This window comes from Lineus longissimus, chromosome 5 (genome assembly GCF_910592395.1).
Source record: "Lineus longissimus chromosome 5, tnLinLong1.2, whole genome shotgun sequence".
NCBI classification, from domain to species: Eukaryota; Metazoa; Nemertea; class Pilidiophora; order Heteronemertea; family Lineidae; genus Lineus; species Lineus longissimus.
The window spans coordinates 1,086,688-1,101,815 of NC_088312.1; the positions used below are offsets into that span (position 1 = coordinate 1,086,688).

The window sequence follows — 15,128 nt, forward strand, 5'->3', positions numbered from 1 at the left end:
TGCCCCATCCTATCATTGGACTTTCTTTAGCTTTGTCTCAGCCATTGTCACAACAATGTCCATCCGAGCATTGGTCTTTCTTTAGCTGCGTTTGACCCATCGTCACAACAATGCCCCATCCTAGCACTGGTCTGTCTTTATATAGCTGTGTCTCAGCCACATCACGATCACAACAATGCCCATTCCTAGCATTAATTGGTCTGTCTTTAGCGGCGTCTTAACCCAATATGCCCAATCCTATAGCAGCATTGGTCTGTCTTTAGGTGGGTCTGTCAATGCCCCGTCTCTGGCTGACATGTCCAGGAATCATCTCAACAGTGTCCCACCCTAGCATTGGTCTGTCTTAAGCTGGGACAGTCGTCACAACAATGTCCCAATCTCTCATTGATCCGTCTTTATCACAATGATTTGTCTTTATCTCTGCCATGTCACAAGAATGCCCCATCCTACCATTGGCCTTCCTTTAGCTGTGTCTCGGCCATTGTCTAGCTGTCCTGACTGTAGCATTGTTCATGTCATGACAGTGCCCTCTGATCTATCTTCCATACTTATTCACATCCATTAACAACCATCAAGTCACAATCATTTCAAATTATCAAACAGCCATTTATTTTTGGTTACATGATTGATGTTCACTTGTTAGTACAATGACAAATGGGACTAAGAATCACAGTGGTTGGACTGTATTACAAAAGAGATTGAGGATTGAGGAATGATATGGTGATTCAGTGACAACCACCAAACATATTGAATATGAGCAACTCAACTGGTCAATTAGAGTTTCGAATCTAGTTCACACAGCTTTGGGAATCACAAGTATGGTACATTCCATTCAATTTTCAAATTCTTTCCTTACTTAGTTGAACATCAATATTACAGTGTAATGAACCAATCACTAATTAGCACATGATGACCAATTAAATCTTATTTCAGAGTATATTGTTCTTTAAGATGACTTGCAATGAAATACTCAATGATCATACTTTCATTATTTACAATAATTATCTACATCTAGTGAGGGCTATCCTTTAAAGACCAAGAATGATTTGGTAAGGAGACCTAAGCCTTAGCCATATCACCTGTAAAATAAGTTACATGTAATCATTGGGTCGAGTTGGGTCCCTGGTCTTTGTTGTTAAACAAAATGTCTGCCTCTGAATTGATAACATATCACAAGTGTCGTTTACTTTGCAATACCAATGACGCCGCATGAAAGACGTCCACCAGCATGTCCGGTTGTCTTGCTGTCATCATGGCCACCAAGACCCAAATCATCCTCACCAGCATGGACCTGAAATACAAGAGAATATCAATTAGAACAAATCTCAGTCACTGCTTTGTGTGACAGCTGTCAATCACAATATAAGATTCTGTCTCCAGTCTCATATTAGACATGCAAGAACTGAGACAGTTTTGAATAGAAAACACTACATATGTCACATAATTGGCAAGAATCTTGTTGGTATTTTGCCCATGCCTTAGTCCTGTGTTCTACCAGTGTTTGGGATTTCTATTTGCCCCAGTCAAGGTGAAAAGGAAGCAATTTCAGTTTTGGAATGTGATTTTCCCCAAGTTTCAAGTTCTCACAACCGTATACATCGTACTTACCACAATCGCTCTACCAATGATGGAGTGTTCACCAGTCAGAGTGATTTGTTTGTCTGTAATGTTGACTGCAGCCTTCCCATCATCACCAGCTGTGATGTTGCCTAGATCACCAACATGCCTGCAGTGAAGAGGAATCACACAATCTTTGCAATAGGAACAAAACACATTTTACTGGAAATAGTGGTCGGCGGAGCATGTTCGGCAACTGAATACCTCCAGTCTAAAATGCAAGATGGCACCACATCAGTGATACTGATAGAATTTTCTGCTTAATTACTTTGGGTTTTTGGTGGCCTGGTAAGTAATCTGGATAAACATGTTTGTATTTACTTCAATCACTCATCTTCTAAATCTGCCCAAGTTACCTATTTTCGACAGATGGCGCTCCATGCTCCTTTCCATGTGGATTGAAATGACCCCCAGTACCAGTACAACCTGAAGACAAAAATAATCATGGATGAACTATGTTTATTTCATAGTCAAATGCGTCAACATAAGAACTTATTTTTATTTTTCAATTCTTACCATGAGAGTTCAGAACTCAACCTGGTACCCAACAACCTTATTGAAGTGACAAAAACAAATCTTTCAGTTACAACTTTGGGGTGAAAGTCTTGATTGAAATAAGCTCAACTTTACAGATACAGTAGAACCTCTCTATTAAGGACACCTTCGGGACTGGCAAGTGCTGTCCTTAATACAGAGGTGTCCTGATCAGAGAGGTCAAATTGAATAGAAACTACCAAATTGCGACCAAAACTAGTGTCCTTAATAGAGAGGTTGTCCTTAATAGCGAGGTGTCCGCTAAGGGAGGTTCTGCTGTATATGGAGTGAAATTGGTATCAAAATTGTCCCAATTGAAAATGAACTATAGTGGGATGAGAACATTTCTTGTTGGAGTCATGAGTCATGAGTGGTCTGGTAGAGTAGCGGTATGAACTTACCTGTGGAATAGTCACCAAACTGATGGACATGGAAGCCATGATTTCCTGGCGACAACCCAGTCACCTCCCCTGAAACAGTCACCTCACCAGCATTCTGAAAGGATCAGAATTGACTTATTCTGAGTTAAGGATTTACTGTGACTGTGTGAGTTGTTCTAATGATAAATGGCCTGTATTTCGACACACAAACCGAGGCCAATGACAATTATTTGGAACTGGTAGTGAATTGTTAGTACTGACGGATGTAGTATACGGTAGCCCATGCGTATTTTTATGCACTGTCACCGCAAACGCCAATGAGGGAGGCCTTGGCCACGGTATATTGGTAGTGTACAGGCCTTGGCATTATTTTGACCGGCACGGGTATGCCTGTTTCATCGTAGAATTCACAAAAAAAAAAGTTGCCAACCTGAACGAAGGTGATTGTACCCTTCACTTCACCCTCAAGTACACATTTGGCAGTTGTCATACTTCTAGGATGAGAAATAACACGAGTAATTCAGGAAAAAATAAGAAGAGAATTCGGAAGGGTGACCTAATTTCATGAATTTCAGATTCTGCGAGCCGAGTGCAAAATACAAATAGTCACCAAATAGTCGTGCGCAGCGTTGAAGTGCTCGGTAACTGGAAATTGAAGAAATATTTATCTCTGCGTAGCGCAAGAACTTCTTCCAACCATCATGGCGAATTCGGGGTGCATTTTGAATCCGGTTATGAAAAATGACGGTGATCTTGGCAATATTCAGCAACATCAGTTGCTAGCGGAATTGGAAGGAGCAGCTCAAGTACTTGCTGTACGTCTACATTTTATTTTTGGTGATCTGAACCCAACCATTTCATCAACATCGTCAGGTTTTGTGGACTAAAGTTTCATTCTATAGTTCTATATTTGATCGTTGGTGGCGCTGATGTTGGTTTTGGAGGCAAAACCGTATAATTTTCGCTATCCATCATTTATTTTTGTGTGTAGATCAGTGAATACGATGTTGATGCCAAAAAAGGTCATCAGTACCAAAAGGTTCTTACCAAAACCTCTCTTTTTTGAAGCATTTGTCAGGGTGTGACAGGGATTCTGCAATCAAGCCGATGTTGTGATGTTGATTTGCCTTTCTTTTCACCTTCAGGCTCCTCCAAATTTAGTGAGTTCTGAACAGCACAAGGCAGCAGAACATGTCTTCATGACATTCAAAAAGATGAAATTCCCCTATGAAGCATGTCGCTTCATTTTAGGTAAGGACAGCAGTGACAGTTTAACCCGGTTATGGGGGGAAAATGCTTCCCTGACCCTGAGTAACAGTATGTCGACAAAGCTAACTCATTTCATTAAATAACCCAGCGAAAAAGCTAAGCTACGAACAACGTAAATGAGGACAATATCTCTATGAAAAATATTTTTATTCTTATACACTGTTGTATTTGCACAGGTTACAAAAGTAAGAAATCCTGGGAAGGTCGCCATGTTGTATTTGCACAGGTTACAAAAGTAAGAAGTCCTGAATTTGCCTTCTAACGTCCGGATCCTTTATTCTAACACTGCTTTACAAAATTATACACACCAAAGTCATATTTGATAAAATAGTTCGTTGGGATGACGATTCGTGCACGTGATTAGAAATACTCGGGAGACTGGAATAACTCTCTCGCTCTCTCTCCATCTCTCTCTGCCGAGAGCGTGCGGACAGCTGTTTTGTATTCACGTGCAGCTTTGTCTGCACCAATCAGGGGGCAACGTTGATGCGTCTCCATCCAATGAGGAGCCGCATCAATGCTGACGTAATTGATCACGCTGGGGAGAATGGAGGATTAAAAGTAGACCGTGGGAATTTTCCACGATTATCCACAGGTATCTTATCTGAACCCAATTCCAATAATCCCGCACACTTAATTCCAAGAATTACACATTACAGTGCTACTCATAAGAAAGGTTTTACAATTACTATACAACAACACCTTTTAACTTTCAGAAAATAGCAAGAATGATTATGTGCTGTTTCATACTGCAACAACCATCAAAGAAAGCATCATAAGAGAATGGAATCTCCTGCAGCCATCAGACATTAGCTCCCTCAAGACATTCCTTCTGCACTATTCCATTCATAACAAAAGGTAAGCTGTTGCCAACACTCGTGCTTGATACAGGTAATCACATCTTCCATCGTACAATGTAGCTTTGCACTTGCACTTGCAGCTGCCATTGACAGTCACTCTGATGGTAGCCTAGAAGTATTTGTTCTCTTTGGCAAAGGTTTCTGCCTCCGACTATATCTTCTTCTTCTGCATTCTCAATCTAAGACGATTGAATCAAAGGATTTTCTATTACAGTTTGGTCAGTTATGTCAGGGAGCAGATCCTGTCTGCTGTTGGTGTCATGGTCAAGCGTGGCACATTGGACACCAAGCATACAGACAGACAAGCACTGTACAAGGACCTCACTGATCTCATTGGTAGTGGAGATATAACCATGGTAAGCAAGGAGTATTCAGCTCATCGATGTTGGAAACAATGCAAATCCCACTTGTAGTGGAGTATTGTGTGGTATTGTGCGCCAGAGGTCCCTTGTTTAACATCGAGTTCAAATCTACAATGTTTTCTGGATAACCTTTCACTTGAGAAGTTGACATATGTGTTGTATGGTCTCTTATTTGTCTTGGAAAGTTTGAATCGCATTTTCGTACTTTTGCAGCAAATGATTGCGTGTTCTGTGATGACAGCATTGCTGAATGAGTACTCCACAACCAGCAGGAGCAGCAGTATTGGTCTTCCATGGGAGTTCCATAACAAGTGCAAGAAAGCATTCCAGGTACTGTTTAGATCTCGTACGTTACTGGGCTTTCTCAGTGCCTCTGCGTGTACATATTTATGGCAAGCCCTTGTAAATCTGAAAATCCTTTTTGAGCACTTTTATTTTCAGGCCCACTCCTGAAATGTTCATTTGTTCCTTCTATTGCCATGTAAAGAGTTGGTCACATCTTATCAACTTTCATGCAAGTATATCTAGACATTATGATATCTAAAGTTAATATCTCTTGCTTTTCAATTCTAGGAGTATGAACTGAAGAAAATGTTTGCATACATGATGCCAGTCCTTGGTCAGCTGGTGAACTATAATGGACCAATGAACCCCGAGATCACCCTAATGTTTCACAAATTCCTTGCGCTATCGGAACAAGTGCTAAGCTGGGAGTTTGTTCAGAATTTCATTCCTAGACGCCAGATTGGATCGTTTGGTTGTGCTCAGTTTGTGACGCTGAAGCCTACTCCAGTTTGGCGTGAGGTGCTGTTGGATCCACAAGTCCTCGATGTTTTCTTCAAGGTAAAGACTCTGCTGGATCAACATACACTTTGTATGTTTGTTTGTATGTTTTGGCTCGGAGGTTGATGGAACCTCAAATAATGTAAATTGGTCCGAGTCTGAATAAATAGTTGATTGCCAATATGGCAGTCTTCTGGAAACTGCTGTGGAATATGCTGTTGCTATAGAGCCAACATACATGTATAGGTAGGAAATAAGGAAACCAGTGAAGATGTCTCCAGTGCTACACTTTAATTTTTCAGCTTCATCAGAAAGTGCACCATATTGAAGATCTGGGCCATTTCTCCCTACGTTGTCTCTCGCAGCTGGCTTCCATGAATGGCAGAATCTTCCCTGACAATGACGCCCAGACTAAATACCTCGTTGCTTATCTCGAGAGATTTCTACAATTATTTACTACGTAGGTAACCTTTGCTTTGACTTGCCCAATAATATGCATGTTTACCGCATTTTAAGCTGTTGACCAAAATTATTGTCATACCATTGGGCACTCTTTGACAATTTTACCAGTTTGAAAAGCAAGGTTATATATTGTGCCATTGGGTAACATCTTTGGCCATGTGGTTGTTAAAAACCTAATTCTGATGAGTACTAGTATCAGTCTTATCTAACGATCCTAAAATCTCCATAAATTCTTTCAGCATTGAGATTCAGGAATACGAAGCCTACAGCCTCTCCAACACAATCAACTCACTGGTGATTCTCTTCCCTCCCGCATGCTTCAAACAAGTCCCCGACACCCTCTTCAAATCATTTCTCGATCAAATGAAGAAGATGACGTGTCAGTTCTGCCAAGCTGCTGCTCTTGAAGAAACAGTAAGTCCAGCTATTCTTCTCCATTCATCCCTTTGCTTATCACTGGTATTTCTGCACAATCTATTAAAGTCAAGGGTGTTGCAGCTTTTTTGAATTGCCCCAGGTGCAGACGTTCGTTTTAAGAATGATATTACTTCATTTGGAAATACTTTGATTCCAATTTCTATAGCCCTTGGTAACGTTTCATGTGTTTTTAACCTGGATTTTCTTTCAGATGCACAAAGACGATAAACCTTACACAGAAGCGTATGAGAAACTCTTGGATTCCTGGGCGGCCTTGCTGGCAGATCCTGAGTTCATCCCTCCGGGCACACTACATGAACAAGCTGTTGAAATCATCAATAGTTACCTGCAGTGTCATCTAGGTCCTCCAAATGGACTTCGTGGTCAGGTAATGCTGTTTCCATGTTCTTAATAAGCTTACAGTTTAACTTGTACTTTGGTGTTGGAGACATTTGTAAATGGGAATGGTTGGTGGAAATGTCAGTTTCTAGGAAGAGGGGTCTCATTTGTGGGTATTAATGATAGAGTAGTTTGTCACTTTAGTTTTAGAATTTCTTCGTTTCTGTGCAACTGCTGCTTGTTATGGATTCTTTGATAATTTCGCTTCAGACTCCCGAAGGTCAAGCGACAGCAGACGACGAGGAGTATATGGAAGAAGACGAAGAGGACAGAATCCGATTCAAGGATCAGCTGACGACAATCGGGATGCTGTGCCGCCACGTGGCTGACTATAGTATCCCGCTCCTTGCCCAGGTGGTCGAGGAGAGGGTGAGCAAACTGCAAGACTTTCTGGCGCAGTTCCAGCAAAACATGGATTTGTCGAATCTGAATGAGCTGCACAACTTGTATGAGGATTTACACTGGCTTTTTCTGATTTCTGGTATGATTCATCCCTTTGCAGTTTTTTCTTTGTATTTTCAGTTAATGCTGTGATGTCAGCTCTATGTTCTGAATCTGAGCTAAATTCAGTTAGCCTACTTCATGTGTCTGTGGAGAAGCCATAAATTTGATGTCAAAACACCTCCGACTTCTCACGCTCTCTCAACCTGCCAATTAATTGTTTTTTTAGCATGTGCTCTGACGGAAGACCGCGAAGGAGAGGTGCCCATGATTCCCCCCGAGATCATAAAGCTTTCTCTCAGCCAAGCTAACGAAGTGAACTTAAACAGCACAATGCAAGTGTTAGGCTCGCCGTCGCAGAAATTGAAGAATGTCGTAAATGAGGAGAAAAGTGTGGATAGTACAATCAGGTATTACTCCATCTTGCAAGATTTTCAAAATCATTTGAATGGTAATTCGTCAGTGACAAGGAAGTAAGTTTTGGAACTTCCATTGTGTGCTTTTGCAGCCCACACAGCGGATCAGGACCTGTACGTGTGTGACCTGATGTGGATCGTGAGAGTCAAATGTTCAGACCTAGAAAATCACTTGACAAAGTCTGCTCCACTGGTATCTCCTATTGCCTTTGGGCAAAAAAGGTAAAATTATCTTCAATCGATTGTTAGCTTGAACCAGTTGAGACATCCATATTGATGCATTCTTTCACTTTCAGACTAATAGCTGCTGTGTTCAGATATTGTGAGATGGAGAAACAAGCCTTGGCTGCCAATTTTACATCGATTCTTAGTCCACAAGTTGCGAGCTCGACGATGTGGTTTCTTGGTCGATGGGTGAAAAGTTATCTTGTGCCAAACGAAAAATATTACAAAGAGGTGAGTGCGGAGGGTTTTACTTTAGAAAGTCTTGTAGAAATGGTTTCTTGTTTGTCAAATTTTTTATTTACAAAATATTTTGTAAAATTGCCAATGTTGTTTGTTTCAGGTGAGTATGGCTTTGTGTACTGCCTTTGGTCGTGACACGGATGGTGCTAAATGGACAGTAACGTTCCTACTCCAGAAGATCGTCTCGACGTTACTAAACTGGGGCACAGAACCTTGTGTGTCGAAGGATACGGCGGAACTACTTGTGATTCTTTTGGAAAACAGAGACAGGTGAGTTATGTTTTTGGTGTGTGGATTATATTGAGCTGTCCCTTTGAGCCCTGTTGGGCCTGTCTGAAAAATGTGCTCTCATCCATGTAAGTTCAAGTCCGATTGAGTGTTGGTTGTGGTAGTTACTACAACTATAAAGGTGAATGGAACAGATAAAAAAACTGTTCAATTATCACAGATTATTGACAATCATACTCATGTATATTTGCAGGGCCAATTTTGTTGTATGGTGTGATGAACTGATGAAGTTGGCAGAGTTGCACAGCAAGAGTCAGTTGCCGGTGTCTGAGCTTCCACCGGATGTGAAGAAGTTGTTGTCTCGAGCTCTCGTAATGGCTACTTCCAAGTCCATGACGAGTGATGAGAAGTTGAGGGAATTCTATAAAGAACAGGTTTGTATTGTCAAAACTAATGTTTGTGTTTTCAGAATTTGTTGGAAAGTTCTCGATTCGTACTTGCTGATAAGCACTGTTAGTGTCATGATCAGTCTTCTGGTTAAACCTATAGTTTCTAAAATAGCTATACTTGTTGACAAGGGATAATGTAATACTCACTTTTGCAGGTGCTGGATGGCATGTACAGGAGATTCCAAGCGATTCTGAAGCGAGAGGATCTCAGTCGAGTCTACCAAGAAATCAAGGTGAAGGCCGAGGTGCAGGACATCCTTCATTGTTGCTGTGGCATTGCCGAGGCGACATCCGTTAAAAACTTCCAGCAGATCTTCGACTTTCTCCATCCTGTCTTAGTGGAAGCTGTGAATGTTTATGGTGAGTCTCTATTGTTCTACTGTGTTACTGTCCTTGTAACGTCCAACTCTTCAGAGTACATGTGCACAGAGAAAAAGTGACGAACTTAAACAACCAAGTTAGTCCTCTCTAACACCGGTCGCTATTTTTTGTCCCTCTGGCAGTATGCCAGTGACTACCTGATTCTGAGCAGTCCTGCTCCTCCTTATCACTTCATGTATCTAAAATTAATTGAACTAAACGTGATTTTTCCAGGTCTGTACCATAATCATGAGGATATGGTGCAGCTGATTCTTGAGATGTTCGTAGATGTGGCCAACACACAGCTTTGCTACCTTGATCATTCCGGCTGTCAGAAGCTCTACGATACATCCTTTACACTCATCCAATCATACGCCAAACACAACGTCGGGAAACGTTTCATCAAGGAGGACGAAGAAGAAGAACAGTTGGTTGACCTCGTTCTGGTGCTAGATCTGCTGATCAATATCATATCAAAAGATTTCCTCAACATCAATATTCTAGGTAAGTCTCCGGCCTGGGTCAGTAGCTTCAGTAGAAAGGAAGGAAGCACCAAGTTTAATCCACGATCTCTATAGTACCGGTATGTGTTTTTACAACTAACTTCTGTCTTCAATCGTCCTTCTTTTTCTCTTGTAGAGGATTCAGCTTCTGACGACAATGACTCGAGCATGACAGTATTCTATGGACTCAACCTAGTCATGCCCTTGATATCAGAACAGATGCTACAGGTAAGTTCAGTATACTGCCAACGTTGATTCTACTTACAGTTTCATAAACGTATATGAAAGGCTAGGCATGTTTTGTTCATTGAGTGAGGCAGAGTACAGAACAAGCCACCTTCCAGCAGTCTACCATCATATTCTAAGTTGGAATTGCCTCATTGTCTTTTCTATTTCTTTCAGTTCCCTAACCTGTGCTCCCAGTATTATAAACTTGTCTCCTACATCGCTGAAATCTACCCCGAGAAGATCTGTGAGCTTCCAGAAGGACTCTATAACTTCCTCATGTCTTCCGTTCAGAAGGGCCTCACACTGTATCCTTTGATTTCTGATATCAGTCATTGGCTTTAGAGAGTTAAAATATCAGTCCATAGATGTCAAAAAAGCTGTTGAGCGAATTGAAAGCATGAGAATATTTGTCGTCAAAATCAGTGACATCTTGAAACTTAAATCGCATCTCCCTCACAAACTTGAGTGCATCAATTCAAAACTTCCAACTGATGCATTTGTTGTTAGTTCCTTAACTCACGTCAGTCATGGGCCAGATATCACTCAGCTCTGCCTGGAATTCCTCTACAACTTAGCCATCCACATCAACCGGGTGGATATGATTGGTACAAGTGTGCATGTGGCTCTTGGACACTTCCTGCAGGTAAACAGGCTTTCTCTTCTTGATTTAGACTCGGGATTTCAGTAGATTTCAGTCACATATTGGTCTTCTATTCACTCTCCCATCAGTGATAAGGCCACACCTCTCCAGTTGTCAGTCCAAATGGTGACCTTAACAATGAAGTGTTACTCTTATTCAATTCAAAAATGACCTGAAACATCACTACAGAGAGTGTTAATGTTGTTGTGCCAGATGGAATCTCAACATTCATATGATTTGTTTTATCTTTAGGGGCTGTTAAATTTCATCGTTATGGATTCGTTTGACATGGACCTCATGGAAATAACCAGCAATACCTTCTTTGCATTAGTCTGCTGCCACCAAGTAAGTCTTTGATCCATTTTCTTGCTGTTTTCTCTCACTCTTGTTGATGACACTTTGTAATGGTGCTCTTCCTGTGATATGGAGATATCTAGGTCAGTCAATGCCCCCAGCCGACTGGTACAAAGTCAAATATTATATAGAGACAGACGTCCCGACACTGGTGGTATAGCTTGGAATCACCACCGAAATTCAAGCCAGAACTGCTATGACAACTTGTATGTGAAGGCCTACCAAGGTCAAGGTTTCATAACATTGTGATATGTCGTGCCATCAATTGTGTCATCCTTCTTTCAGGAACGTTACCACGCGTTGGTCAATGAACTCCTGCAGACGCAGACGGACAAACACACTCAGGAGCGATTGGTTGCTGCTTTTAATAAACTCACTCCGCCGGATTTTAAGTGGAATTTCCATCGATCAGCACGCATTGCATTCCTTCAGAACTTTGAGGAATTCCTCATCGGAGTGCGAGGATTCTTGTGTGTTAGATGATGTGGGCAAGGACAACTGTCTGCTGAATGCATTTTAAGTGTGATCCACATCAGCTGAGCTGTTGGGACTGAGTCAGGGGCTGCTCAGGTCGTATCCTGCTTCTGCATGCTGACACGATGCTGCGAGTAAGATTATGAGTTATAACTTGTTTGGTTGAGCTCAGTTTGATAGCCAAGCAGACTGCTTCCTCATGTGATAGATAAAGCAACACTTGACTTGGTCCACTGTGCTGCTAACGGTTCAATATTGTGTATGGAGCTGCTTCTTCATAACACTTGGCTTTCTGTTGAGTAATGTGAATTCATTGCGTGTCATGCAATCAAGACCTGTATAGAAAACTGCCTCAAGTACATGTACATGGGGGGAGGTGGACGAGGAATTTTGCTCAAATCTATACATTTTGCCAAAAAGCGAAGGTTGATTTATACCGCAGGGGAGGTTGGCCAGAAATTACTTAAAGCAGACGCCGACAGTCTTCCTTTAAAGATTCTATTCATGAAATAATGTCAATTTTTATCAATGACCGATACAGCGGGTCGTGAGCTGTACTGTGTACAGTTGATCATGTGTTTACCTGAAGCTATATTGTGATAAAATTGTTATTCTTGATGTGTTCTTCCGCATTTTATACGCTATTTGTTGATATATTTATTGATTTGATAACGATTTGAAGAAATCGTCATGTCCTAATTGGGTTTGATAACGATAATGTAAAGCAGTTGGTATGTGCCTTTACATGTACTGGTGCAGAATATAATCAGTTCTACCTGACATGGGACATGTAGGATCATTACATGATATTTGTTCCACTACACTTAGGAGAAGTCTGTTTAGCCAATGAAATTTCATGTTTTTTCAACAACGTTGTTCTTTGTTTTTGTGTATTCATTCCTTTGGCAGTTTCCCTTCTTGGAATCATGGCTAGGCCAAGGACTTTGACTTATGCTGATGTGATTTCAGCTTAAGATTGTTAATGATTTCTGTGAAACCTTGTGATCAATCAATAAAATGATGGTTGTGATTAGTGTGGCACTGCAGGCGGTTAACAGAGCCCGACTGATTACAGAATGGATTGTAAATCAAAGACGTGACTGAACTGAACCTAATAAACTGTGCTTCTGATCTTCCCAGTGAAGATTGTTCTTCCACCCTTGTGAAATTGATGTACTTTTTATTGTGTATTTGTATGTAATGTATGTTCGTAATGACATTGAGAACCAAATATGGAATAAAAGATGCTTGTGCAGCATTGAATTTTCTTCATTCTATGCACCAATATGCAGATATCAGAGAGGTGGCAGAATCCCAGCAGATCTATACAGGTATTATCGGTGGTGTTGTACCGATAGCACAATGTAAACACAAGTTCATTCAGTGCAGGGAGTGGTTTGCTCATTACATTCATTGGAACGAGTTTACAATTCCCGATCAAACCCCAAAAAAAGGTCATCGGTTGACTAACGAAGCACCACTGTTCAATGGATTTATAGTTGAATGCGATCAAACTACGTCATTTCTGATCGGGGATTGTAAATTTTAACCCATTCATTTGTTGAGGTTAGCAATAGCATCAAAGTCAAAGGTCGTGGTTGCAGGTTAGAGACAGGTACTTTGAGAAGGAAGTGTCGTGGTTAAGGTTATCAATAGCATGATGAAAAGGAAGCGTTAGGCTATGGTTGGGATTAGCAATAGCATGAATAGGAAGAGTAATGATGGTTGTGGTTAGTGCACCAATTATAAGGTGTCAGAAGGACTTGAGATGGTTTGGGGTTCCACTCCATTGCCTCGGGATAAGCGTCTCAGAAGGACTTCTTGCTAACCCCAACAATTACCCAGCCTTTTCATGCTAGGCCTATAGGATAGCTAACCCCAACCATAACCTTTCCTTTCATGCTATAGCTAACCCCAACCATGACCCTACCTTCTCATATGATATAGCTATTTAAATACAATTCCAAATGAGGTGGGGATACTTTTTTTGGGAGACACCCTGTAGTACAGAATGAACCTGAACATTCGCCGACACCAGACAATCAATTTCAGAACAAATATACATGTAATGATTTAAGAGCAGTGATGGTAGTTTACATATAAATTGACAAATGCAAAAGTTATCCGCTGTTCAATGTTGCATGTTTGTTAATTAAAAAAATCCTCTGGTTCAAAAGACTAGCTGCCCGGCGGCAAGTATGGAAATGAAATTCCCCCTCAGTCGCCGCCGCACATTTCTCCAGACGCTGCCTGTACTTCACGCAATTGCAATTTACGGACGTATATTATAGATTATGTTCGTAGTTGATTTTAATGTTTAAATGGCTTTCTCAAAAATGTTTTAGAAGCGAGGTCAACAGGGTCAAAAGAAATAGTCTTTGGCGCCAAGGATGTCAGTGTTACCAGATCTAGGAATTTAGAGCTTGGGGGGTTAAGGGCCTAGCTTTATTTATGTGGGGTCATGTCAGGACATTGGTTCCTTACAGGGTAATTCAGTAGCAGGCCTATTTCCTTTGTGATTCTAATATTGGGTGTAGGCCTATGTGGGTTCTCCCTGCCTGTGTTCTGGGCCATTTGACCAGTTCATGTCCGTGTGAGAGGTTTAAAATATATATCTATATCATTGACAGGTTAGTGCAGTTTCATTTGTTTTCTGTGTATTTTCATGTTTTGTCATCATTGTAAGTGCTTCATATTTTGTCATCATTGTAAGTTCATGTCCGTGTGAGACGTTTAAAATATATATCTACATGTATATCATTTAGGCCTACAGAAGTGTCATAAGTTATTGCTCTGAAGAAGAAAGTCGATTGTCATCCGGAAGAAGCAGTTTGTCTGTAGTAACAAACTTAATGCTCATCACTGATAATGAATTTAGCGCCGACTTGTCAAACCATTCTCTGGAGTGCTCGAACACCTAAATCAGTGTGTAGTTCAGCTTGAAAAGTTCGGGTGAAGGGGTTTCCTTCGTGATAATATTCATAACGGTATAAGATGATGGTATAAGAGGGCCGGCGAATCTAGGAACTGGAAGAAGAGGGAGCGTGCTCTGCATTTCTCACCATAATTCCTGGACAGGTGTGTTCCAAAATTTCATGAGTGGTAAATTAAAAACATTTACATCAATTAGGAGTCGTGCATCTGGTGCACCCGCTTGGATCCGCGCCTGATAAACGTACATGAATGAATAATAACAAGAACATTTTTCAAAAAAACTCGAAAAAATAGATTCGCCGGGGTTCAAACTCGTGACCATCCAATTCACAGTGCAACCGTCTAACCACCGAGGCCATCAAGGCTTTAATAGTAGACCGGGATTTTTGTTATTAAAGTCGTCGCCATATTGAAGAAGCGCCATGATTGTGACGAGGTCTCGCTGGCGGAAGGGTAATTGGGTGCAAATAGTTCCAAGCTAACCGTATAATTCGATAGTGCGACCGATTTTTCTTGATATGTCGTATTTATATAGCTCGGTGATATATTAGAT

The 15,128-nt window shown here is 41.0% G+C and overlaps 2 protein-coding genes across 3 annotated transcripts; one reads left to right on the plus strand and one right to left on the minus strand.

Annotated features, from left to right (window-relative positions):
• Positions 1–585: 585 nt before the first annotated feature.
• On the minus strand, positions 586–3,122 carry LOC135487578 (superoxide dismutase [Cu-Zn]-like). The gene is made up of 5 exons (XM_064771468.1): positions 2,962–3,122; positions 2,553–2,646; positions 1,974–2,043; positions 1,609–1,726; positions 586–1,291 (listed from the first exon to the last, which is right to left on the minus strand). Exons 1-5 carry the CDS (start codon positions 3,019–3,021, stop codon positions 1,184–1,186), a joined length of 450 nt encoding a protein of 149 aa, XP_064627538.1. The 5' UTR covers positions 3,022–3,122; the 3' UTR covers positions 586–1,183.
• Positions 3,123–3,230: 108 nt separating this feature from the next.
• LOC135487576 (exportin-4-like) lies at positions 3,231–12,889 on the plus strand. Of its 2 annotated transcripts, none has more exons than XM_064771466.1 (21): positions 3,231–3,346; positions 3,677–3,782; positions 4,517–4,658; positions 4,875–5,016; positions 5,236–5,352; positions 5,596–5,865; positions 6,108–6,265; positions 6,507–6,681; positions 6,896–7,072; positions 7,294–7,564; positions 7,754–7,934; positions 8,237–8,396; positions 8,506–8,675; positions 8,887–9,067; positions 9,238–9,442; positions 9,677–9,946; positions 10,082–10,173; positions 10,348–10,478; positions 10,699–10,816; positions 11,066–11,158; positions 11,453–12,889. In XM_064771466.1, exons 1-21 carry the CDS (start codon positions 3,233–3,235, stop codon positions 11,648–11,650), a joined length of 3,471 nt encoding a protein of 1,156 aa, XP_064627536.1. In that variant the 5' UTR covers positions 3,231–3,232; the 3' UTR covers positions 11,651–12,889. The 2 variants fall into 2 exon arrangements, with proteins under 2 accessions (XP_064627536.1, XP_064627537.1); XM_064771467.1 differs by having other exon boundaries at positions 3,335–3,346; positions 3,977–4,658.
• The last annotated feature ends 2,239 nt before the right edge of the window (positions 12,890–15,128 follow it).